General features: G+C 38.4%; 1 protein-coding gene across 1 annotated transcript; it reads left to right on the forward strand.

Annotated features, from left to right (window-relative positions):
- On the forward strand, positions 1-26,325 carry FAM3C (FAM3 metabolism regulating signaling molecule C). Its single transcript, XM_054276698.1, has 10 exons — positions 1-97; positions 12,069-12,131; positions 16,359-16,463; positions 17,568-17,597; positions 17,990-18,113; positions 20,662-20,720; positions 22,254-22,304; positions 22,794-22,878; positions 24,730-24,856; positions 25,909-26,325. Exons 2-10 carry the CDS (start codon positions 12,119-12,121, stop codon positions 25,996-25,998), a joined length of 684 nt encoding a protein of 227 aa, XP_054132673.1. The 5' UTR covers positions 1-97; positions 12,069-12,118; the 3' UTR covers positions 25,999-26,325.
- Positions 26,326-27,598: the final 1,273 nt, after the last annotated feature.

Consider the following 27,598-nt stretch of genomic DNA (forward strand, 5'->3'; position numbering starts at 1 on the left):
GCGGCGGCTCCGCTCGGTTCCTGCTCGGGCCGGGGCAGCCTGCGCGGCGCGGCCGCCGAGGGGACGCTGCGCGACCCGTCCGCGCCCCACAGCCCCGGTAGGTGCTCGCGTTCTCCGCGGGGCTGCGCGGGGGCGACCCCTGCCAGTGTCCCGCCGCCCGGGCGCGCATCGCTCTCCTCTGCGCGGGGCGGCTGCCGGCTGCCGGCTGCCCGCCCCTGCCCCTCCGCTGCTGACTTTCCCCGGCGGAGCCCCTTCCCCGGGCCGCCCGGCCCTTCCCCCATCCCCTCCCGCCCCGGCAGGGTGAGGTGGGCCGGGGCCGCGGGTCAGAGCCGGGCGAGGCGCTGAGCGGGGGCTGCGTCCCGTCCTCCGCCGTCCCAGCCCGGCGAGGGGGGTCAGGGCCAGGCGGGGAGCGGCCGTGGGGCAGGGGGCGAGCGCCCGGAGCTGCCGGCGGGGGCCGTGAGGGAGGAAGAGGCGGCAGCGGGCGGCGGCGGTCTGGTCGGCAGGACGGCCCGGTCCAGGGAAATGAGGGGAACGCTGGCAGCATGGCAGCCCCTTCCTGCCGACACAAAGTCGGCTCGGTGGAAACGCGGTGGTGCTGCTGCTGGTCTGTGCTGGTGGTGGTCCCTTGGCTCCCTCTGTGGAGGACGGGGCCGCGGACGCTGCTGGTCCATGAGTTGTAGGGCTCAGCTCTTGCTTAGTTAAAATGCATCGTTACAGAGGGCAGCTCTGAATTCCTAAGGAAGTTAGATGTGTTGTTTGCAGAGAGATACTGTCGAAACAGCCTGTGTGCCTTTGGTTACTGGCCTCTGAATTGCTGAAGTAGGAAAACATATAGAAATTATATATTTTTTTTCCTCTTAGATAAATGCTACCATATGTTAAGTCACGTGTTTGGCTGAACCACTAAGGGGCTATGTAACTCACCTGATTTGTTTATTTTCTCATTCTCTCACATTTAAAGAGGTTAAATCACAACGTAATAACTCCAGACTTGGGTGAAATCTTTTGCATATACCAGGTATTTTAATATTCCATGTGGCCTGTTATGCCGCACAGACTTGGAGCCCGTGGTAGCTCTTTGCCGCTGACTTCTCCTCTCTTTTACAAAATATTTATTTAATACTAATTGGGGAGTTATTTAGAAAAAGCATCAAAACCACAGACCCGCACCAGAAATAGCTGCCTAATGACTGTCAAGTTGTTTTCTCTTCTTAAAATCTTTCGAAACTTCTCGAGGTATGAATATCTTCATTAGCACATATTTTCCCTTAGGGTTTCTTTTAAGTATGAAGAAGTCTTTTTGAACCGTTGATTTGCATAGTTGTTTGTGTGGCAAAACAAGTTTTGTGACTTGCTATAAGCCTGCAGGTAGGCTCTTCGCGAGCTAATGGCTTGCTATTGTCATGTAATAGCATCTAATCCCTGCAGCACGGAGGGAGCACCTGTCGGTTTCGGGCCGGCGCTTCCATCGCTCTGCAAAAGCCCTGACCACTTCACCCAGGGAGAGTGCGGAGTAAAAAGATAATAATCGGAGTAAATAGATAATAATCGGAGTAAATAGATAATCGTTGTTTCATGGAACCACGAGGTGCTGCCCAGCCTCCCTAAGCGCAGTCCGAGTGCTTCAGGTTAGGTGTGCTCTACCTAACGTGGTTTGGGTTAGAAGGCGCCTTAAAGACAAAATATTTCCAGCCTGCCTGGGCTGGGCACCTTCCCCTAGACCAGGTTGCTTAAAGCCCCATCCAGACCTGGCCTTGAGCGTTTCCAGAGATGGATTACCTGCCAGCTCTCTGACAAACCCGTGTCAGTGTCTAATCACCACCCCAATAGCATCCTCGGAGGCACACTGCTCCAGTCCCTTGGACACTGGGCCACTGACTACAACTGAGAACTGTTAGTGCTTATAGAAGGGAGGGATGATGTACACAGCCTAAAATTTTAGCGGAACTTTGGAAAATTAATATTTAAAAAGTGAATTCCTGAATGTTTGTTTTTCAGGGTTTGGGAGGAAATACTAACATGCAGGAAACAGATTTTTAATTTTTTTAATAAAATCATAAGATTTATTGATGCTGTGCCAAAATACATGTCTGCTTGCAAATTATATTGCAGCCTGAAGATTAGGTGTCCATAAAATGATTCTGCAGCGGACACAGAGAACTTCGTCTTAAATATTTAAATTGATCAAAGAGTATTTGTTATTCAAATAGAACTTAGGTTCTGGTTTTTAAACTTGTCGTTCCAGTGAAGTCAGGGAATTGACATGTGAGTGTAATGGCTGCAAGTCTTTCGAGTTATATCAGTAATCAGTTTGTCCGTGAGTCATTATATAAGTCATATATGTGTTTGGTTCTAGGTTTTCACTAAAATTTGGTGAGACTGTGTAGGACTTGAGGCATAATTATTGTAAACCTCCATGTTTTACCTGCCAGTAGCCAGCTGTATTAGGCCTGTGACAATTGTTTTGCTGTCAACACTATTGGAATTATTGTAATTGTTGTGCAGCTTAGGAGGATCTATCTGAAAAGCCTCATGTACTTCTAAAACCAAGATTGTACATAAATTCTCAGAAAAAAATGTAATTTGCATGAGTATCAGAAATCTGATCGTCTTGCAGTGAGATCATGACATGGGTGAGAAAAACTAGCAGCCCAATGCTGCTGCACTTTGCCTCTAAACAGTCTTGAAAGTTGTCCTCTAATCTATTATTAAAGTTATATTCTCTTTTACTACATTTAGTTTCCTTAGTGAGCAAAATCACGTGAGCTGGAGCAGCTTGGCATGTGAGCTCACCTGTCTTATCAATTTTCATGCTTCCTAATACTATAGATCCCTGAGGTCTCGTGGCATGAGTATACAGTAGAGAGGGGTGGTGAGGAAGTAACTTTGAACTGGGAATATTTCAAGCAACTATTGCAGCTTGAAATCTCATTTCCTAGTATTTCTTAGATTAAGCATCTGTAACCTATAAATAGGTGCCCCTGGCTTCTTGCTTCATCATCCAAAGTTCTGTGACTGACCACAATTCCAAGCACAGCCTTCTCATACTTTTGTTAAGGGTATGTGCATCCTGAGAGGGCCTTAGGAATTTTTTTTGTTAAATAAATGAATATTTTTCTGGGTAATTTTTAACTCTAATCCCACCCTGTAATTTGTTTCCCCCTGCTTGTGTCTTGGTGTTATCCACAAATTTAAAAATCTTATTCTTCTTCAGTAGTTCATTGATGTTTATAGTAAGTGGTGGATAACTATATTAAATGGTATTTCACCCAAGGTTCCTGAAATTCAATCACACTGAAGTTGTCTTATGAACAATAGTTGCTCTTTTGGAATTGTTCAACTGTTTTTGCTCCTCGTATACAGTACTTTTATAATACAAAAATGGTTTGTATCCTAGTTTGCAGACTGAGCTGCACCATAGCATTTTCCAGCCTTGGCCTCACATATCCTCAGTGCCAAGAGAATGTGGAATTGAGGAGAACCTCTGTAAGACTATCAGGACAGAGGGAGCTGCTGAGTAAACTTTGCCCTGCATTTGATGTTGCTGTTGAGTCAGTATTAGTGGCAGAAAGTTGCACAATATGTTTACCTGTGCAAATACATGCCAGTTCTCATGACAGTCCAGTTGAAATTTTAACATTGAAATTCATTACAGTCTCCCCTCTATTCATAAGAGTTACTGGCTGGTTTCTTTCCCTTGTCCCACCCAGTCCTCAGCTGTCTTTTGTCTGAGGAGAAGGTAACCATCTCCTCGTAGCGAAGGTTTTTATTTTATTTTTTATTTTGATCTGTTTTGGTATCATCAGTTAGTTGAGTCATGATTTCCCAAATGTTTAAGCTGGTATTTGCTGGTATTGCTACTGCTAGAAAGCTGCTGACCCTGGCACTTAATTCTGCTTTGGATCAGCCTTCACTTTCTGGGGGAGGTGGTTGATGGAACTGCCATGGCTGCTTGTGTGCTTGCTGGTCAGCTGAGTGTTAGTAACACGTGAATGGTTCTGGAACTGCATTTGGGTTGATTCAGGCAGAGGTTTATTAAAAGAGTTCCTGTAACAGTTAGACAATTTCTCTTAGAAGAGCATGATCCAGAGGGGATCCCATCAGGAGTTGTTAGAGTATGCAGTGGTTGCATATCAGCATCTTTGTCAGCTGTGCATAGTCTCAGTGGTAAGGTCACTGTAATAAGCACCTTCTGTCACTGAGGGATGCCGTTCCTCAAAGGATTTTATATGTTCCTAATGTGGTGAATTTCTACATAGGTAATGACATACAGTGAATTGCTATGCAGCATAATTTTAGATTTCCCCACTCATGATGATGCTTAGATTGTAACATCTCAAGGGATAGAAAATGTCTGTGTTGGATTTTAGTTAGCAGATAATTGCCAGTTGTTAAGTAAATATTAAGTGTACAAATTATGCAAATATATAATACATAAAAAGAACACATTGTCCCTAGGTTTGGTTTTTTTTTTTTTCTTGAAATTGTTCCTCACAGATATTGCTTATGGTTTTGATAGTGGTTGCTGTAAGATTGCACCGAGCCAGAATGTCGGTTGTGGATCTTAGTTTCTCAGAAACCTAGAAACTACAGGTTTTGGGGCTGTTTTGTGTGTCTTCAGTAGGAAGAGGTGAGTCACTCTAGAGCTCTTATGAATCATGTCACTGACTGAGTTCCTCTCCATTTTCAAGTATGTTTCATTCACCTCGTCACTCACAAATGACAGCCTGTCAGTGCTGTTGCGGACCAGGAGCAGTGACCTGCCTGCACCACAGGAGCACTTTGGTTCTGGGTGCCTCATGCACGTGGAGGTTGTCAGGCACCAGCAGCAGTCTCATGGCATCTCATGCAGTGTGATCCCATAGCAGTGTCCTGTAGGCATAGCATGGTGTGTGGAGGCTGCTTTCTCCGCTGAGTGCTCTGCTCAGCCAGTGACATACTCTTTTAATCCTGCAAAGGCCAGAACCTACCCAAATGCTACCTCACATGGGAGATGAGTTGATGAAAAGGGGCTCCACAGCGGAGCATGGATTCCAGTGTCCCTTAGAACAAGAGGAACTAGAGACACCAACAATGCTGTGGGCAGTGGCTGTCACTGGGGAGTACCTTCCCCCAGTTTCCTCATCAGATCAGCATGTACTTTGCTGGGATGAAGTGGAGAAGTAAGTTGGTAAATAAGGTTCAGCAAGTTGTCCTTGATGACTTGATCTCTCTGAACTTCCATATGTGATATTATCCAATCCCATGAAGCACAGAGCTAAGATTCTCTTCAATAGATATGTCAGCAGCAATGGTATGATTTACTTCATCACATATAAATAGGATGGGTTTTAGGGACTGTAAATCACATTCTTAACTATATGGATCAGTAAACTTTTGTGATAATTGAAAGAGTCTTCAAAGTATGGATTGAGTGCTTATAAGACTAAAATTTTTTTGTTGTTGATTGGTTGTGTTGCCTTTTTTTTCTTGGATTGGTTTGGGTTTGTTGTTTTAATTGCAGAAGGAATGTGGGTTAAGTTTCATTCTCTGTGGGAAGAATGAATGCCTTAGTACTTTTATCTCAGCTTCTCGGGATTCAGAAGAATTTTTCAGTGTTTGAGACTGGCTAGTTTCTGTGTTGCCTAAGGTGAAAGTACTGGCTTGATGCCACTAGCAAAAAGCTTGTAGGGACAGTGACTTGACATGTCATTTGGGAAAGATTTGTTTTGCATGTTAAGTTTCAAAACACTCCAGCACAATGCTGCTTCTCATGTGTATTTCCTTTGCTAAAAGTGAAACCACAAAGTGGTAGTCACAACACAGGACATGCAACAGTAGCTGGAGTATCTATTTATTATTTTGGAATAAGCTTGGGTTTAATTTCCTGCATGTATCTACATTCATTTGTTGTAGATGTATTTTGATAGAAGTAAAATAAAATCTTGTATTTACAAGCAAACACTTTGGGTCTGATTCCATTGTTTAGAATACCAAGATAAATCTTGATATGTATATGGAAGAACATGATTCTTATAAGAAGTCTCATTTTTATAAGAGATTCATAATTTTACTTCATAGTACCATTTGTCACAAAGGAAAAAGAAAATATGTATTCCTGAGTGTCTAAATTTTTCTGTGTGGACAAGCCCTTTCCCTGTGTGGAGTTCTGCCAGAACCTCAGAGAATTTGTATGGATGTAGGAGTGCTGCCTGTAGGGAGCAGCCACTGGGGTCATAGCCTGTATTTCCAGAAAACACAAATGGTGCATGACTTTACAATAAAATTGAGTTATACTATTTACTTTTTAAAAGATGTAATTATTTTCCATGTGTGTCCTTCACTAATCTCAAATTAAATTAATTTTGTAAACATATTGGAAAAACTATTCATAGCCTAGAAGAAAAGTAAGCAATCATCTGGGTAAGAAAATGCATCCTGCATTTAAATAAAATAGTCTTAAATGATTTTGAGTGTCTCAGCTCTTTTGTCCATGGCATATAATCCAGGTTGGCAGAACCACTGGTTTAAAACCAGAAGTCACATTAGAATAGCTAAATGCTGTCCTTGACATATCTAATTCACTGTGTAATACTGAGTTAAAAAAACCACTGCTCTGAACTGCTTGAATGTAACACACTGAAATATCTTATCAACAGAGGCTGGATTAAACACACTGTTGTTTCATTGATTATATTTTACCAATTATGAAAAGCTTATTTTTTTTGTTTGTTTGTTTGAAGGATTTTTTGCTGTTCTCTGGCAGGAATAAAATGTACGTGCTAATCATTGAGGAATGCAGTTTGTGCTAAAAAAAAGCCAAAACCACCAACAAAATACAATGTCCTAATCTGCTGAAGTCTTGGAAATAAAATAAAAGCTCAAGTGATTTATTTTTTTGTTGTTGTTGTTGCTTTTTTTTGGGAAGGGGATTTTTTTGAGTTTTGGTTTTTTTGGTTTTTTTTTTTTTGGTGCTAAGTAATTTTGAATACTTGTTTAACTGCAGTATAGTGTATGCTACTCATATTAATAAATAGCAGATACGTACAAAACCAGGTATAACATTATTTGACCTAGCTAGAAAGTGTGCAAACACTTAAGTCCTGATCTGGGGGAACAATTTCACCCTGAACTGAATGCAAAGCATTTCAGGCTGCCACACATTTAATATTGTATAACCTGAGTACAGATTTGCATGTAATAGTATAGAAATGTGGGCTTAATATTGAAGGGGATATTAGCTCACAGCTTGTAGACTTGTATCTGTGTTAAGAAAAATTGTCTCTGTTTCTAGACTTTTATGATGATTTACAGCCTCCTTTTATATTTTTTATTTATCCTTGTAACTGTAAGGTTGTTTTTTCTTAAATATTACAACTACAAATAGGTAAGCAGCAGCCAGGGAATACTGAGAACAGTTATTTTTAGCATTTTTTAAATTATAAAAATAGATATTTAAAGTAATAATGTCTTTAATATTTATTTTAGATATGCTATAAATATAGTGTTTTTAAAAATATATATTTATTTCTGTAAAAATGTAGAATTACACCTTGAAGATAAGAGATAAAGATGTCTCATCCTGACTTCTCTTTTTCACAGTTCCTTGCAGAACAGATTTGATTCTTTTATCCGTTAGTTGGTTTATTTAGGTCATGTAATTCTTATCTAGATTCTTCCATTTGGGGATTATGCATTGAGATAGACTTAGAAAAAAACTGCACATGGGTCCCAGTTAAAAGTCAAGATAGCACATAGAGCAGGGTATTTTTTGTTTATTTAGGCAGAGCAGAGTAATTGCTTTTTGTTCCATACACAGCAGTGCTATCAGTGCAGTTCACAATGAACAGTTACACTTTTGTGGCAGTACGACATTGTTGACCCCAGTATTAGAGAGCTGCTATTTCTTTCTCCATTACTGCTGCTTATTTTGCTGCACTTGATGTCAGTTTTGGAGTATATTACTTTCTGCTTTATTAAATATTGTTGATTTTGGGACCTCTTCCTAATCGGCTAAGGTCAGAATTCAAAATTATCTTGACCTTCTAAATTCTTGCCTCTCATCTTTGCTTGTTTTTGTGTGCTCATTTTGTAAGCATAATCCACTCATTTTACCAGGTTGCTAATGGAAATACTATTATCCTGGGAATGAAATAGACTAATCTACATGTTTCATTATCATCCTTCAAAACATTAATTACAATTGTATTTGAAACCCCCTTTAAACCAAAGTTTGTGGCAAGTGGCCACAGCTTTCTGCACGCTAAGTAGGGCAGAGGCTGTGCTCCTGCCCCACTGAAGTGTCCCATGGCACCATCTCTGGACAAGAGTTGAGAAAAGCCTGAGAAAGAATTAACCAAATTGAATTGCATTCAGTTGGGACTGAAATCTGCATTTCATTCAATGTTGTGTCAATGAGGCAGGATTAATAGGAACTGTTAATTTGTCAAATATCTCAATGCAGTTTCCTCTTGCACAATGATTCTATGAGAGAAACTTGCTTGATGACCATTCTGTCTAACACATGAATGTAGAAAGGACTCAGTCTTGGTGTGTTAGAAACTTTATAACATCTAACAAAATTTGATGATAATTTGCTTGGAAGGATTATAGGCTTGTAATTTTCCTAAACAAAGTGGTTATAAGCTTCCTCCAGGAAGGACTTAGCACGGTTCCCTGAAGAGACACAGGTTACTTTTAAAAGCAAGCATCTGCTGGTCTACTTATTGAAACTAGTTTTGGTATGAACAAAAATACATGCAGTAGCCCTGTGGAGTTATCTATTAATTATTTTGTATTTTTATTGAGTATGTCATAGCATATAAGTGGAGCAGAGTGGGGGAAAGCCCTTTGTTTTTCTCTTTTTTTTTTTTTTTTTTGTAAACTACTGTTTTCTATCCCCTATGGGAGAGCATTTTAAGCTGTCTTGGGATTTATGATACACAAGGATACAGAAAAAAAGCAACCAGTAACCTCAGCTCAGGGCTGTCTTTCCATATAGGCTCTCCCTAGTAGTTTGTATTCAGCATAAATAATTTTTTTCTGCACGGATGGGTGTTCAACTCCATGCAGGGAACTGGACAATGGCATGGCCAGCACTCAAGAAGGATTTATAACCTCTAATTTCTTATCTTCTCCTGTTCAGGTTCTTTTGTGGATAACTTCATTTTGAGACACTGCTGCACAAGAGAACTTTTGTTTTCTTTCTGCTGTCCAAGCTGTAGACCTTGACTGAAAAGCTGCCTTAGTTCTGTGCTAAGAAAAGTCTGAGGGAAAAGAAAGTCCATATTTAAATCACATAATGCTTCCCAAACCCAGCCATTTTACATTGCAACTTGAAGATGTTGATGTTGTCTGTTGCCTGTTTTGTGGTGTTTTCCTTGGCCCTTGCATCTCTGTGGGGTTCTGCTGTAGTTGTGGGGACTCTGCCTGTCAGCCCTGCTGTGGGTGCACATCCTGCCTCAGGCTCTAATAAGTGGTACAGGGGAGCCTTTTTGTACTGCCTGACAGAGAGTGGTGCAGGAATAAATGATCATCTGTATTACTTGGCACTCATAAGTCAGGAGGATACTTAGGTTCTAATTCTCCTGCCGTTGCTTGATGGAATGTTACATCAAAGAAGAGAAAAATAGTGTTTGGGTTATTTTGGCCCATTTCTAAAGCAATCAAAGGAATGTTGTTGGTACTGCTTTTGTGCATCTGAGTTTGAGCAAGCTCAGTTGTGATCCTGTGTTCTTTGTTTTTAAATGATCCTAAAATTTGCACTGTTAAAAATTCCAGACAAATTTTCTAATCAGTTCTCCAGTTTGTTGTAATGTCTGATACTGAAGATATGGAATAATGGTCCAAAAGCATTTATAAGGGTTCTATTTTATTCCTATTCTGTCTTGAAATACTTCAAAAAAACAATCAAGATAATAAGTGTAGAAAAGGACTTGATGTCCATAAATTATTTTCCTGCTGCTGGAAAGTGTTGTGCAACTCTTGTCTGTACGGTAGCACTACTGTATTATTTGGTAAATCAAACCTCATGATTTTTCAGTATGCTGTAATTTAGGAAAAGAATCCCTACATTTTTGAAATTCCTTTTGCGTTGAGGCATAACATACTCATTTTTCCTTTTTCTAAATCAAAAGGCATTCCACACTTAAATAATGCATATTCTTATTTGTTGATTGCAACAAATGATGATCCCTGAGACAGGTGAAAGGGGATATTGGGATAAAAGCAGTCAGTGTGATCATGTGATTGTTTCACTTAGACTGTTCTTGCTGGTTTTGTTCATATTCTTGTTTTCATGCTTTGAATTCATGATGTGTTTTTGTTCAGAGTAAAACAAAGAAAGAAACTTCTTTTTTTCAGTGTGAACTTAAAACAAGCTTGTAGCTGTTCAAAGTACAGGCAGTGTTTATTGTAACGTTGGTATATTTCTGGGTGTCTGGAAGAAGAAGCCTAAAATAATTCTGTTCACAGACTTTGAAATAAAATGAGTTTTTCTGCCCTGACGGATTCTTTTTTCCCTTTTTACAAGACAGATAAATACTAGCTTTCACTGAAGGAAGATATTATATGAGGATGTATGTGTGTCTACAGCTAAATGGATATATTATGGTCTATAATATGCTGTGAGATTTCCTTTACAGTACCACATTAGCACTCAAAAACATTTGTCTGCTTTTAAATTTAGGTGATAAGTATTTTGAAATTCTAATAGAATGGAAATAAATATTTCTGTATTTGCAGGGATTTTTCCTGCTTATTTCTCTCCTGACCATTTTATTGTAAACTTGAAGGGATAGAGCAAAATGACTGAGTCTTTGGCAAAGACACAAATCACTGACTTGAAGATACTGAAATAAGAGAAGGCAAAAGGTTTTCTGCAGAATACCAATTTTTTCTCCCTAGTGTAGACCACAAGAACCATGTGGGAACCATGTGGGTGTTTTGGTGCTTGTCATCAAATAATTTGTATTTCTAATAACAGCAATTTTTCTTATACTTTCTAAGAGAATGTTTTTGATGTTCTTCAAAGTCATGGCATAGGACTGCAGTGGGTTAGGGGTGCTACAGCTTGAGTGATGGGGGTCTGGGACAGCTGCTTGGATTAGAGTGAGAGCTGATTGCGTGTTTGCACATGTGGCCTTAGTGTAGCTGATTCCCCGATTCGGGGATCTTGTTGAAAGTCGAGCTGGATGTGCAGGCTCAGTGCAGCATGGGCCCAGCAGGGCTGAGCATGGGCATGGAGCAGGGCCGGGGGCAGCTCTGGCTCTGCAGGTCGAGGGCAGATTTGGTATGGCCTCTGGACCCTGCAGTGCAGGAGGAGGAGGAGGTGGGAGCTTTTGTTCAGAGCCTCTGGAGTTTGTGGCCCACTTTGACTCTGTGTGGTGACATGCTCTTCTCAAGAAGCTTGTGGATGCTTAGGCACTGTTTGCTTAGAGTGGTTTTCAGTTTGTTCTGAAATAATTGGAGTACTAGGGTTGGTGCTTCTGTCATCGTTGACCATAATGTTATTCCTCTGGCTGTACCAATGAGTGACAAATGTGTTGTTACATTTCTGTAATGCAGAGATTAAAGTGTTGACCTTCTTTTCAATTCCATTGAATGCAGTTTTTGTAGTATCCTAGAGACCAAAATGTTTAAATCTTTTCTCTCCAAAGCACAGTTTGCTATGCTGTTTGCCAAATAGACACTTGCACCCAGAAGCAGGTAGGGTTTTGAAGAAGTGCGGGTGAAGTTGTTGACTTTTACCACATAGCTTTAAGAAACTGAAGACTGCTTAGATAAAGCTCTGATAAGTACTTGGGTCACAAATTGAAGGACTGAAAGTTAAACTGAATTTATAGGGGATTAAATGAAATTAGTGTTTTTTCAGAACACTTGTTTTGTGGAGAGACAAATGAAATCAAGACATCAGAAATCCATCTTAAATCTTCCCCTAACTATGAGTGTTAAGAAATAAGTATTCAGAACAATTGTCATTAATTATATTGTCTAGAAAATCTATGGGGTTTTTTGCTCATCACAAAAGTGCTTTTTTGGCTGTAATTACGATGAAGTGGTTTTTAGTTTTTATTTTTTGTTTCCCATAGGTGGCTGCTGCTTTAATGCAATAGTGTCATTAGCTTGCTGAACACTAAACATGAGAATAGCAGGTAAGTATGCTCTGTAAAATCAGACTTTGGTCATTTATGAAACAACTGCTGTGGACAACATGAACAAGTTGTGACAATAAGGTTTTAGAGTCATAGAATACCAGGTTAAAAGGGATCTCAAGGATCATCTGGTCTGACATTTCTTGTCAGAAGCAGGATCTAGACAAGATAGCTGTGAAAAGTGAAATTTCCTCAAAAAAGTGAAATTTCCTCATGTGAAAAGTGGCAATTTCCTCAAACCTTTAGTGTTTGATTAGTCTGTCAGCACACCAGAAAAGCTGAGACCCTTGTGCCTGACTAATCTGTGTCCTGTTATGGGGACCCTTCAATGGACTTCCTTTTCATTTGGGTGGATCTTGAGTGACTCTGGTAATGCATACTTTTGTTACTCGTTGGTGTAAAATTCTCTTGCCTTGCTGTTAGAGATATAGTCAATAAAATAATAGTGCTCATGCTCAGTGAAGGGTGGTCATACATTGAAGGCAGGTAACTTTGGGATGATATTGTGAGTTAATAAGTTACAAAGAACCTCAGAAGAGTGATTTCACCACAGCTTCTGGTTTAGCAGAAGGATACCTGCTCCTATCTCCCTTGGCTGACAGGTGCTGTGCAGGTTTATCAGCTACCAAGTACCATCTGATTTCAACAGAGGCTGACCAACAGAGGCTGTTTCTAGTTTGCTTCACCTTTTAGCACGTGCTTGAGGTTGCAGATTGTGTCTGTATGGAATTGTTGTGGGATAGGTTTTGAGCATACTCACAGCATTCCATCCAGGAAGTAGCAGCTGTATTTTGACCTATAATTTTCATACTGCTATAACTTCCTCTAATTTGAGCCCTAGCCCAGCACTGTACAGCCAGATTTTAAAGTGGCCAGTGCTGGGGAGTCCACCACTTCCTGAGGAGATTATTCTAATGGCCGATTGTTCACATTGTGACAAATTTTCAGTGTCTAACTGGAATCTTCCTCACAATAACTTGTACCCACTATCCCTCTTGTTTTTCATGTGATTCCTTGCAAAAAGGGAGTCTCCCTCCATCTTCTTTGTAGCCAGCCTTGAAATACTGGAACATGGTACTAAATTCTCCTGTAAGTCTTTTCTCAAGGCTGAGCAAACCCAGCAGTCTCAGCCTTTCCTTATCCAGCAGGCTTACCAGTCCTTTGATTATCTTTGTGTTGGACTGTCTCTAGATTGTCCACGTCTTCGTCTTTTTTCTTTTTTTTTAATAGCAAGGTCCAACACTGAAGGGAGTGTAACAAGTGCTGTGCAGAAAGGAATAATGACTATTTCTGTCTGCTGGTGATGCCTCTGTTGATGCAGCCCAGCATCCTCTTGGCTTCTTTGCCAGCACCCTCCATTTGTATTGAGTTGGTTGTCTACCAGAATCCCCTAGTCCTTTTCCACAGCTGGGTAGCTTCCAGTCTGTTTTTTACTCCTGGATTATGATTTCTGTGGTGGAAGACTTTACACTTGTACTTGTGGAACTTCACTGGCAGTGTTAGCCCATTCTTCCAGCTTACCCAGGTGCTCCTGCAGGTTGGCTCTCCATTTGGACATGCCTCCTTCCACTCAGTTTGGTATCCTCATCAAACTTTGTCAGGGGACACTTCACTTGGCTGGCATAACAGGCATTGCTGTTCTACTTTATTGGTGTTTAATGGAACTCACTTTGGAACTGGGATGGTGGAAGAGCAATCACCTTGTTAAAATGCTGTAGCTGATCTGCAGTGACTGCTTAAGCTGCCATGACTTGACATATTTTGGCTGCTGTTTCTGTGAGATGATGAAGAAATAAGGAAATGGCAAATGGTTGTCTTAAGCCACTTCCCCACCTCCCTAAAATTGTTATGTGCTGTTTTAAGTGTCTGAAACTTTCTGAAAGGTTGCTGGGAGTTTGAAAACTCTTAAGAGCCTTTTCATAGAGTTAAGTTACTGTAGTACAGGCTTTAAGAAACTCATTCTACTTGACAGAAGGGATAATGGTTGTAAAAATAAGACATTTGCTAATATAAAATTAAAAGAAAACATTTTTTGACATTTTGTCACAGTAGAATAGCCTGTGTAGCAATGGAATAAATCTGAGTTTCTGGTGCATTGCACTTTTATCAGTAGTTACAGTGTTATTTTGCAGAAGGAGAAACCGTTGCCTCTACTAGAAGAAAATGGCACCTTTTCCAAGATCTTGTTAATGCATACAATTTTTGTCACTACTCCTAATTTTGCTTTATTAACCACAGTATGTATAACTGGAAGCAGTCTGCTAAAGTGAATCTGATAAAGAACTGGAAAATGCTCCAATTTTTGGGTACCTGATTCATCTGGAAAATTACTTTCCACACAAGTTTAAGGGTTTTTTTTTTTTTCCCCTTCCATCCAGCTATTTTTTTTGCTAAAACTGCAAAGTAGATATGGCAGTTCCTACAGGATGTTTCACCTGTATCAAACATGCCAGTTTGGTTCAAATGCTTAAGGAACCTTCTAGGAGATTTCTTACTGTTCCTTTGAAGGGAGCGCTTGCTGTTCAGTTGAAAAACTCAGAATATAGGGTAGGGGGGATGGTTGGTCCTCAGACTGAGTTCTTCTTCATCTCACATGATATATACTAAAACATGTTCTCCAAATGCCTCTTGCTAGATGACACATTCCAAAATCTGGTACCATCTTGTGGTTTTAAGCAGTGTTGCTTGGAAAACCTTTACCCCATTTCTTAACATATGTTCAGCTCATCTGTTTCTCCTGTGCTTGCACAGGTTTCCTTCCTTTCAAGTGCAGTGATCTTTGGAGTTCCAGCATAATATTTTTAAGCTAGGTTTGCACCTTTGTTTTCTTACATCATAATGTGTATGCACATCATAATGTGTGTGCTCGCACACAAAAAAGACCAAACTACAAGCAAAAAACCCTTGTATCTTTCTTAATCTTGCTTTTCTTTTTCTATCCCCTTATCTTTTTTCAGCCTTTTGGGAGGATTGATTAGCATCTCTCATCCTTCTCAAGGCTGAGTAATCTGTCTATTTTAAGATTTTCTGAGCAGCCTGTCATAGCAGCAGTCTGAGATCTGCAGGAGTATATAAGTTTGGTTTTTTCTAGAGGATTTGGCTGGCAATCTGAGGAAAAGAAGCACGCTTTAAGGTTGATTCTTCCAACCAGTTTGATATACTGTGGTGAGATAGGAAGGCAGGATGTTGATCAGATGCCTCCTCACCTGCCTTGTACTCTGCCAGTGTTTTTAGTCAGTATTTTACAGTCAGTTAAGAGTGGAGTGTTCTGTAAAAATGTACTGCAAATTATGCTAAAAATGGTGAGGTTTGTGGCTGTATCACATTTCCATTTCAGATGTAAGCTGCTGTGGTTGTGTGCACAGCTCTCCTCCCAGGAAGTAGTTTGGCCACTCAGCACTGCAGGAACTTAGCCCTGTAAAACTTAGAACTGCCTATTTCAGTATCTTAAAAGGGAGACAGGAGAGGTACTGCTTTTTCTTACTTATTTTAAAATAGGCTTTGAATCATCAAACTTGCTTTCTGAAGGTCATTAATGTACATTTCTTGAAAAGTAAATGAGAATGGTTGTTTCTGGTTGGCTGGTGGTTTGGGGGGTTTTTGTTGTTTTTTGTTTTGGTTTTTTGGGGTTTTTTTTTTTTTTTTGTTGGTTGGTTGCGTTTTTTTAATGTCACACTCAGAGCTGACTGACCATAGTAGCCAAGCTGCAGTACATAAACAGATCCCTAAGCACTCAGTCTGGGCCATATATTAAAACAAAGGTAGCTCCATTTGAGAGCAGGGGGAAACACAGTATTTGTGAACAGTGAGGAACCAGGTACTCATGGCTAAGACCATGCAAGTGGAATGGGGAAGATGGGAATTTTGCCTTCAGACAACAGCCAGGTCGATCATCTTAGTTCATTTGGTGAAGCTGGATTTTCATGGAAGTCTGGTTTCTCCTGGCTGCTGAGCTGAGTTGGTGTACTAAAGTGTCAGAGAAAGCATGAAGGTAGAGAAAGTTAAAACCCGAGTGCATTGCATAACCTGATGGATTGGTGCAGTTACATCCTACATTCCTACATTATAATATCCATCCATAATATCCATCCTGTTTAGTAGGTCCATAAATGATTGTCCTGTTTCCCCAGAGTGGAATCTGATACACATTTCTCATGTTGCTAATTTTGGTAAACTAATGTTACCATTTGCAGGTAATTTTTTGAAACATTTTCTGTTTCTTAACAGGTGCTGCAAAGTTGGTAGTAGTCATAGCAATATTTTTATTGACGTTTTATGTCATATCTCAAGTGTTTGAAATAAAAATGGATGCAAACTTAGGACACATATTTGGTAAGTGATGACTTTGTTTTCTCTGGACATTTATTAATATTTACTTGAGCCTTTATCAAGAATATCATGTTAGTTTTGCCTGAGCTCTTCAATTTAAAAATTGAATTTATCTTTCGTATGTGTGCTTATTTTTTTACATATAATATGTGTATTGAATTGTTTTCTGTATGAAATAATAATTTTGATTCTTTTGACTGCCAGGGATACAGAATTTTACCTGCTTTGTTTTGTTTTGTTTACTGGAAATGCATTCTTAGTGTAGAGTAATAAATTAGGCAACTTGAATCATGTTTCTAGAAATCTGTGCTCTTCCTTACTACTGCTGAAGAGATTTAGAACTTGTTTTGGAGGGTTTTTTTCTCTTGTGTTGGTATGCTACTGTGTTAAGTTGAATGTGCAGTAATCAAAACATTTCAGGTGTGCTACGCAGATAAAGATTAGAAGTTGAGATGTCTCAAATTTCAGAGTCTATTTTGAACCAGAATTTTCTTTCTAGGTGTTTTTTATTACCAAAAAAAACCCTAAACAGTGTTTGATACATAGGTGGAGTTTGTGTTCTTTAACTCTGGATTACTGCAGCGTGAGCTGCCATCTGAAGCAGTCAGCAGAGACATCTCTAGTAATCATTGCTGAGACAGAGGTGTCATTCAGGTGTCATTTAGATGTATGTGCGGTGGGAGCACTTCATATCTCAGGAAAGGGAGTCATGAATGGCTGGGTTGAAATACACCTGAACTGCAGGCTTCCAGTTTAGATGAGAGGAACCCCATCCCAGTGAAGTTGTAAGGAGAGAATTAATTCACTGCAATCCCCTGGACTCCATGAATTCTCAGAGGTTTTGGATCTCTGTGGATTTTTGACTCCACAACTCTCTAAGAGCCATAAATGAAAGCGTTGCTTCTGAATGAGATTCCTAATCACTTTCATTCTGCTAATGCATAAAAGTTGTTTTTTATTGCAGCATAATATTCAGGTGGATTTGATACTTCATTTCAACCAGCCTGTTTTTATAGGGGCACAGAAAGACTTTACATTTATAGGATATGATATAGCAGATGACACTTTAATAGTAACATCTTGTGAAACTTTCTTTTTTCATTTTAGCTAGATCAGCGTTGGATGCAGCTGCACGCTGTGAGTATTCATAGACATGTATTACTGCTGTGCCTTGCTTTTGCTAATAACAGAAAGACTGATGAATTTTCATAGTTAAAGTCTTAATTACACTTCAAATGCAATCAGAAACTAATTTTCCTCTTCTCCTGATTTTCCTAAATTTCTGGTAAAGTCTGTTTTGTAGTTTTGGCTTGTGGCTTTTGATGATGGTGCCAGAGCAAGCAGCAGGGTGACAACAAAAAGTTGGAATAATTAGGTGCTTCAGGAACTTAGACTATTTTAAACTGCTCTGTTACTACAGATGTGATGGTGTTTGTGTTTGCTCTCTTCCTTGAGTTCCTTCAGAATGTATTTGTCTGTTGGCCTACCTGTGGTGTTCTCTAAAATCTTGGTTTATTTCCTTTTGAAAGCTACAAAACCTCCAAGATACAAGTGTGGGATCTCTAAAGCTTGTCCTGAAAAGCATTTTGCATTCAAAATGTCAAGTGGAGCAGCGAATGTAGTTGGACCTAAAATTTGTGTAGAGGATAATGTGTAAGTATTTTTACCTGTTGTTTCTAAGTGTCTCTTTCAAATACTTAGATCACTTTGCACACAAAATCAGCAGTTTAAATGAAGGTTTTTTTGCAAACAGTATGTGAACGAACATGTGTCAAAGTTTGTGACGTGAAAAGGTCACATTGCATTATAACCTTATCTCTGATGAAGCACACTTACACTTCTGCATTTACTGCAGAGCATTATGTTGTTTTAACACATGCAAGGTAACTTGCACTTTGTTTCAGGTTTATAGACTTAAGGGTTAGTTAGACTGTCAAGTCACATGCACACTTGTCTCTAAGGAACTTGTCCTGGCGCTTCTGATAGCAATTCAGTGAATAATTGTATTGTCTTTTGCAAGTAATCTTTTAAACTATATTTCCTCAGTACCAACATCAGAACATATTTTCTACTTTCCTTCTAAGGTTGTCTTCAAAAATGAAAAATAGTATTTTAATGATTGAGAGTTATTTAACTGTGCTGATAGTAGCTAAAGTTAATAAACTTCATCCATTTGTGAAATGAGGAAAACAACTGCTTGAGACAAAGTTTGGTTTTGAGTCCTCTTTTTAATAATGTTTTTGACACAGTATTATCAGTAATACTGTGCATAAAGTATTTAACTGAGTACTTTTCAGTAAACCCCCGTAGTGGGAATATTAATATTTATTTTTAGACTGTGTTTTTCCTCTTTGGGTGATAATGAGCAGGAACAACCTGAGTGTGCAGCTTCCTATAACGTAATCTAATCCACTTGATTTTGCAGGTGGCATGTCAGAAGAGACATAATGTTAGTGTTGTTGGAAAGAGATTTTTTTAAATACCAGTCACACTTAACACTTTTGCTTTCCACTTGCTACTCCAGTTTAGCTGTTTCTCAGCTAACACTATATTAGTACAGATAGCACATACAGCAGTTGGTGCTAATGAATGCTAGAGCCAATGGCAGCTTCTGTGAACAGCAGAACCCCACATAATAAATAGGATAATACATGTATTTAAAAAAATCACTTTCCTCTCCAGAGTAACTGTAAGGCTAGTTTCTAGTGATCTTAAGAGAAGACTGTTTTTAGCACAAAGTAGCATTCCTGTGTAAGGCTGGCTTAGCTGAAGCTTGCTGGCTGGTGTGAGTCAGTTTGCAGCAGAGCATCCAGGGTAGCTGGAGAGCTGCAGGTGCTCAGCAGGGGCTCACCTGGGCACCCACGGGCTACAGGCTGCTCCTTCCCTTTCCACTCTCACAGGCTGCTCCTTCCCTTTCCACTCTTACTGGTGACTTGCTGGGTGACCTTGGGCAGGCTGATCTAATCTCAGCCTGGTATTTCTGCTGGTGTTACAAAACATGCTACTGTCTCATTCTGGTCGCTTAATATAGGGAGCTTAATATCTGTGAACACTTCAGCTGATTCAATGATTAAAAGTTGTGGGAATGCAAGTAATATTTTTAATTTCAGGATTGTAGGGTTGTTTTGCTTGGGATTTTTGCCTCTTTTTTGTTTTAATGTCTTGCTGACTGTTTAAATAAGGAAGAGGTTTTTCTATTTCTGTCCAAAAAAAGAAGAGCCCTCTACTAGATCTTTTTCTGAAGAAAGTGATGAAAAAAAAAGTACTTGCTGGAAAAAGTCCTATAAGTGGGCACTTCAGTACGCAGCTATTGGATTCTGAAGTCCAGCTTTCCTTGGCAAACATCTTTCTGAATTCCTTCAGAGGGCAACTGGTCATGTTTGTCAGTATCCACCAAGAAATTTGATTGATTTTAGATGATCTGCTTTGCTCATAAGAGGTTTTATTTCTCTTTCAAAAGCTCTCAATTTGCAGACTAAATTCGTGGAAGAATTCTAAAACTGATGAAGGGCTGCCCTCCTGTGAGAAGCTGTTGCATTGCAGCCTGTTGTGTTTGTGATGATGCACAAGCTGTCTCAAGGATATACAGTAATAAATCAGAGCTCTGAAAAAAATTTATTTCTTCTTGAGTAGCTCTTTTTTAGGGATATTCTGTGAACTCAGGGTTGCAAAAAAGTTTTACTTTTTCTGATTACTTTGTGTTCTTCATACTTCCAAGACAAGACAGCAGGAATGAGTTTTCATTATTTGTTAGCTTTTAAACTCATAAACTCATTTTTGTTCATTGTGTGCTTGCAAAAAAAAAAAAAAGCTTAAAGTGTTGGTTATGTGTCTGTGATGAGCTCCACAAATTAATATTTGGTTATTTTTTAAAACATTAATAATATAACTACAGAAATATCACTATTTTTGTGGTACTTTTAATATACAGATGTACTTTGAAACCATGATTAAGCAATTATTCATTTTTTAAATGAATATTTTAAAAATTAATCAATACAGCTGGGGGTACTTGATGTATTATTCTTAATTCAGTGGTGCTTTAAGAACACAGATTAGTTCAAGGAGATTTTGCTTCATTTAAGTACTCATGAACATGTGGTCTTTTAACTATGTCTCTCTTAGAACTTGATCCTATTTAAAAAACAGAAATATTTCACATCAGAAGATTGCTTGATTAAAAGTATTTATTTTGTTGCAGTTTAATGAGTGGAGTTAAAAATAATGTTGGCAGAGGAATAAATATGGCCTTGGTCAATGGTAAGTGACATTTTAAGTGGGCAGATTGTCTTAATTTTCAAATTGTTTCTGAAATTTAAGGTGAAATACTATGGGATGGTGAAAGGCAAGCACCAAGGAGTAAAGGAAGTACTCAGCTTATTTGTACTGAGATAATGTCAGATATTGGCACTGACACCTTGTTGTTACAAAGCAGAAAAACTCTGTGCGTTTTTGTTTCTAAAAATGGATTGTAAAAATAGTAATGTGGAATGTGGTGGTGACTGTCTTTTTGATACATCATATAAATTCCTAATGCAAAAATAGAAAAAGACATGAGATGCATGCTACTTCTTTTGACCTTGTGTATTGCCACCACTAATTATACTGTAGAATGCATTCTTCTGTTGCTCTGTTTCCAGTGAAACTTCTTTAGCATCTTTAACAGTTTTGTTACTACACACAAAGACCAGTTCATTATTTCCTCACTTGAATCAGTATATTTGGTCTATGGACTTTGTCCATAAATACATCCTGTTAAGTAATTGTGTTTTGGGTTTGTAATTTTCATTAAAACCAAACAAGTTTAGCTGTGTTACCTTGAAAGCTGGACTGAATGTCAGCACTGGTACATTTGTCTTTAATGTGTAGGAAATGATTCCTTGTAGCACTGAGATAACACTTTGTCATTTCACTGCAATATAAATTCCTTTTATTTGCAGATTGCACTCATATTTACACCATCTAAAGCATAATTTGAACAATACTTCCTAATCCTGTGTTGCTTTCCCGAATTGTCTCAATCTATTCAAAACCAAAATTCCTATGTTTGTATTTTATAGCTCCAGTCTTTCTCTCTGTCTTCCAAACTTTAAATGAATGTATATATTAAAAAAAACTCCACCTTCCATCAAATACTCCTTTGTAGACAGCATAATAAGAAAAGGTAATGAGATATACTATATTGTCTGCTTTTTTCTATTTATTCTGGATGTTAAAATCTAATTACAGTAGTAAGTCTATAGCAAAACATGGAATCTAATTTTAATCCTTGTAACTTTCCATATGGCACAAAAGGCAGCCTATAGCTATCAGTATATCTATTTTTGCAAAACCAGCTTTAAAAAAAGGCAGATATAATAACTGAATATTCTCTGTTGGTTTTAGAGCCTGTGGGTGTTTTCATTTGTTTGAGATTCCACTTGAAGCAAACCCAGAATTTTGCCTAGAATCATAGAACAGTCTGTGCTTGCAGGGACCTTTAAGCTCACCCAGTTCCAACCCCCTGCCATGGGCAGGGACACCTTGCACTAGACCAGGTTGCTTAAAGCTCTAACCAGCCTGGCATCCAACACTTCCATGGATCATCTCACTTTTTTCCTTTTATCTTTCCCTGCACTTTTTCACAAATCACTGCACTGTTTCCATAAAAGAGATGCTACCATAATTCATTTATCCAGTGTCTTTTGCAGCACTTTGTCTGAAAGAGCATAAGAGGAGTTGGGCATGTTATCTGTAAAATAATTTTGGCTATATTTGATGGCATCAAATGTTTCTTTTTCTCTTTTCCTTCAGGTAAAACAGGAGAATTATTAGATACTAAGTTCTTTGACATGTGGGGAGGAGGTAGGTGCAATTACACTGGTCAGAGAGAAACAGCAAATGTGCTTTTTTTCTTCCTTCTTGTCCAGACTCCATTTGCTGTGTGATATAGGGTGATAGTTAAGGGAGTGCTTCCCCTCTACCTTTGTAATTGTGAGAGTGCAACTTTAAAGAAACATAAGTAGTTGAGGTGGGAGGGAAGGGTGTGGTTAATCAAACAGACCTGTTCTCCAGGGTAGTTCTCATTAGTGGTTATGTCCTTACACAATAAGGATTAAACTCTTTCTATAAAATAAGAGTTCTCTGATGCATTTTAGCTTTCTCTCAGTCTGCAACTTTTTATAAAGATATATTTACAAATTTTATATATATTCTTTATATAAATATTATATATATATATATATATATATATTTACAAATATTCTTAAAAGTAATGTCTTTGCAGAAGGACATTGCAGATGTTTAAATATGTAATTATTGCTTATTATTAAACAGTTTTATTTCTCTTTTCAGATGTGGCACCACTTATTGAATTTCTGAAGACCATCCAGGATGGAACAATTGTGTTAATGGCAACATATGATGATGGTGCAACCAAGTATGTAATTGATTTTAAACAGCAAATGTTGCTTAAACTTTTATATGCTGTTTTATACTGAAAAAATAAATTATCACACAACCACTTTTAATAAGATTTTGTCCTTCCAAGATGACAGATTTGAAACTGCTTATTAGTTTTATAATGCAGATGTGGTTTGGGCACAACTAAAACTAAGCAGATATAGGTGTGCTGATTTTTCTATTGCTGTTGGCTCATTCTGTCTTAGGCTAGTAAATTCAGATAGATCCAGACATAGGAACATGATTATGAGAACATACTTTGGTTGAAAGCACTTTCTTCAGATCAACTCCAAGGCAGAGTTTGGTGGTTACAGGATGGCAGAGACCTTTCCCAACAAGCCTTGTCTGTATCCTTACATTCAAAGTCACAGAAGTTACTAATGTGAGCCTTGTATTTTTTGGCCTGAGTGTTTTACTGGTTCACCCTAAAGCTACTCAATTTATTAATCTAGATGTAGCCTAAGAGGGTTTAGGTCTCCTGAAAAATTGTCTTCCAACTTTCACAACTTGGGTCAGTTTCAATAGATACTAAAATTTACTGTTGAATATGCCCTACAATCTATTCCTCACTTAAGTCATCCTATCCAAAGGATTGCTTTTCACAGTGAAAATGGAAACTTCTTTCCTTTTTCTCTGTTATTTTACTAATAATTAACTTTTTTGTTAATGTAGTCTGTACATTTTTTTTCCTTGTTTTGTTCAATTTGTTGTCTACAACTTGTCTGTATTTTTGATATAGAAGCAGCTTTCCTAAGTTCTGACTTTGCAGTGTGCAATCTTTACAGTAAATAGTCCAGCGTGTTTACATTCACTGCTTTTAGGAAAGGAGAAAGTCATTTACTGGGGTATTAGCCAAGGTTGGACCTTCTCTCTGTTGTTCTGTTCACTTGTTTTGTTACTTTACATTTTGCCTTCTTCCCTTTCTTCTTCAATATTTTAGATAATAAGAAGGGTTAATTTTGCTTCAGTAAGCCTTTACAGCTGATGATTTTGAAAGTTTGTTTGCAGATACAACACAGCTAAACAAGAAGTTGGATTTGGCCTTGTCTTGCTGACAGACAGGATCTACTGCTTTCTGACAATACTACAACTACCACTGGTAGTTGATAGTAAACATAAATGCCAGTTCTTGGAAACAAAATTGTGAAGAATCAAGCTGCCCTAATGCTTGAGAAAGTTGGAGTGTGGGTTGGGCAAATAACCTGCACAGTATTTAATAACTTCCATAATTTTGGCTAAAGTGAGTCATTCAGCCATATCTCAATAGGTAGAAGTAATCAGAAGTTTTGTGTCTTGTTTAGTAATCAGGCACATTTAGTAAGTTCAAGGAAGAAATGAAGAGCTGCTATTTGGAGATTTTGGAATTATATCTATCCTACAAAGTTGTTTTCCTTTAGATGCTAAAATTATCCTACTGGAGTTTACAGGCACTGAGCCATGCTGGAGGCAGCATTCTGAATTTTGAATTAACTGCCCCAAGCAACAATGTTCACCTTAAAGGCTGACTTTTTTAGTTGCTTGGAGAACTGCTAACAGAACTTGAGATGTACAAATTCTCACAGGAGAGGGCTCTTGGCTTTTGTTGGTGTAGTGCTAGGTTTACATCCTGGTTCCTTGAGATTATAGTATGGAAGAGCAGCGTTCTTTGCATCAGGTGATTCCAGAACCAGCCATACCTGATTCTGAGAGATAGATCTTGCCCAATATTGACTGACTTAGAGTATATTAAATAGGATCAAAGCAGACTGGTGCACTGAGCAATGAAAGCTCTAAGGGCATGTATTTTATTCACATACTCTGGTTCACAAACTTCTCTGGTTTGTTCAAGGCTTAACGAGGAAGCACGGAGACTGATCGCTGAATTAGGAAGCACGTCCATCACTAACCTTGGCTTCAGGGACAACTGGGTCTTCTGTGGTGGGAAAGGAATTAAGACTAAAAGTCCGTTTGAACAGGTATGTGATTCTTTACCTTCCTGGAATTTAACAGCTTGCCTTAATAGAGGCATAGCATGTTTTATAAGTGCCATGCATTTGTTCAAGGTGGGTATCTATTGCAGTACTTGCACATAGTCTTATTTTCAGGTATTTTCCTTTTCCTCCTTTTAAACATACAAAAAAAAGATTCTTTGGTGACTCCTAAATAAGAAAAAAAAATATGATGTAGATCTTACTGTTCCAGTAACTAGATAATTCATCTTTTTAGTGAATCAAATTAACCTGAAGAATTCAAAGCTTGCTGCCCAAGTTTTATTCTATTTTAGATGCACTAAGAATGGTGAACTTCCAAGAGATAGGTGGGTAGTTAAGGTGTTGGTGTTCCCAGCTGTTAGCTTTGCTCTTCTCTCAAATTACTGCCATCACAAAATTTGTGAAATAGAATATATTCCCATATTTTAGCTGTTACAATTCAGCATGTGTCAGTGTTGCCTTTAATCACTGGTAGAAATAGTTTTGTACTAGCAGAGTAAGGATGTGTTTTCTTCTGCCAGCTATGTAAGGCAGGGGAAACTAAGTGCAGAAACAGTGGCAGACCCTTGGAGGCAATAATGTCTTACCTGACTGTAGATGGTTGTTTGGTGGACAAATAAAATGTTCTTTGAAATCTCACTATTTGTTTTCATTGCCTTGTAAATTTAGTATCCTTATTTATTTTTACCTAGTGGTTCATGCTTTAGTGCAGTTGGTCATTTCCTTCCTTCTCTCTTCCTAAGCAAACATCTATAATAAAATTTCAAAATGTTTTCCCCGTGTGGCTTAACTTTTTACCATACACTTGTCTGGGCAAGTTACTTTAAATGGTGAATACTTACAGATTGTTATGTTTGATTCAAAGCATAGTTAATAATAATTAACTAATTAACTAATAATTAACTAATTCAAAGCATAGTTAATAATGTTTTTCTTTGTCCATGGCCTGAAAATAAGTACATGTCTTAAAGGTATGAGTTAAAGCAAAAGGATAAATGACTTCACATTAAAAGCAGATTGATATTTTCCATTTATAGCATATAAAGAATAACAAGGACACAAACAAGTATGAAGGCTGGCCAGAAGTTGTTGAGATGGAAGGCTGTATCCCTCAGAAGCAAGACTAAATGAAAACAGAAGAAAAGGAAAAAGACTATGGAAGACAATGCACTTTCTGCTATTATTAGAGAGAGGGCTATGAAGGAGACTGTACTGTAAAAAATATTTTTAAAGCATGCAGCCATCTTGTCAGTGTGTGCATGAGCACTGACATTTTGAATATTGGGATTATTTATTGCTGACACACATAGAAATTCTTTTTGTAAATAAGTCCAAAATAAAAGAAACATCCAATCATTTCTATGCAGGTTTCTTAAAAGCACAGTATTTAGTTTGCCTGTGGTAAATAATACTTGTAGATAACTGGCTAATAAATAACGTATGTGGACAATAAACAGATTGTGACAAATGTACTGTCCTCTTAACAGTGCAATGTTGCTGTGACTATGTAAACTTGGTGGAATATTGCAGATTTTAGTAATACATTAATAAGGAGCTTTAATTTTTTTATCCTCTGCCTTTTTAATGGCATCATCAATTTTTATTAAAACTATTTGGTTATTCTAATACCAAGTGCTCCAAAAGTTTATTTTGTAGTCCCCTATCAAAACTGAGTAATCAGTAAAGGAAAACTCCGTGATAGTGTAACACAGATATGCCATGAAAAGCACAAGAGATTTTTTTTCTATCTTTAGGGGATGAACTAAGGTAAATATGTAAATAGTATGTGTGATATTGAGAAGCAGCTTGGAAGAATTTGTACTTAACTTGAAAGTGTTTGCTTTATAAAAGGGACTGGCACATTAAACAGCAGTACTGTGGCTAAATTGTTCATTTTTTATTGCAGCTTTTGTACTGCTGCTTAACCATTGATTCTCCCTATGGCAGTTCAGCTGCAGTGGATGTGTGTAATGGAAGAGCTTCCTCTTTTGGTTCTAACATCAGGAATAAATTTCCCATCACAAAGAGAAAGCAGCCTGCCTTCTAGTGAGAGCTGTTTCAGGGTACACAGCTGTGCACCCTCACCACCTACAGTACTTCTCATGAGCTGAGGCAATCTCTTCTTCTGGAATGTCAGAGAGAGCAGTGTGTCTTGGGTTATGCAATGTGTGTAAATTTAACTGACAATGTTTCCTTCATCCTTTTTTTTAATGGAAAAAAGGGACCAAGTTTAAGTGGCCTTATTCTTTAGCTTATATCAGAGCTGTGTGAAGACCTTGCTTTCTTTCTAAACGTGTATTTCTTTTAAGTGGGGCCAGCTTGAACTTTTCCTGAAACTAAATTATACCATACTAACTGATTGTATCCATGTTCACAAAATTAGCTGACACAGAACTGGCTGTAATCTCCTGCAGCTTTGTGTTATGAATTCTGGTATATTCCTCAAAAACCTCAAGCTAGTACTATGGGGCAAAAGCCACAAAGTATTTTTCAGGAGCCCACAGTGAGTTTGACAGAGGCATTGGAAATAGTATTATTGTTGATGTTTTCTGAGTCAAATTCTGTGCACTAAAATTTTCAAGCAATATTGCGGATGACCTTGTAAGAAAAATAAATAATCTCTGCTATCAGGGTAAGACTGGATTCTGAGTTGTTCTCTGTGTTTAACTAGCTTTTTAAATAATGTGGATTTCCCTTAATATTAATGTGAAATATCTATAAATGCAC

Source organism: Melozone crissalis, unplaced genomic scaffold, assembly GCF_028551555.1.
Source record: "Melozone crissalis strain CALT ecotype California unplaced genomic scaffold, PUWL_Pcris_2 ptg000004l_1, whole genome shotgun sequence".
Lineage (NCBI taxonomy): Eukaryota > Metazoa > Chordata > Aves > Passeriformes > Passerellidae > Melozone > Melozone crissalis.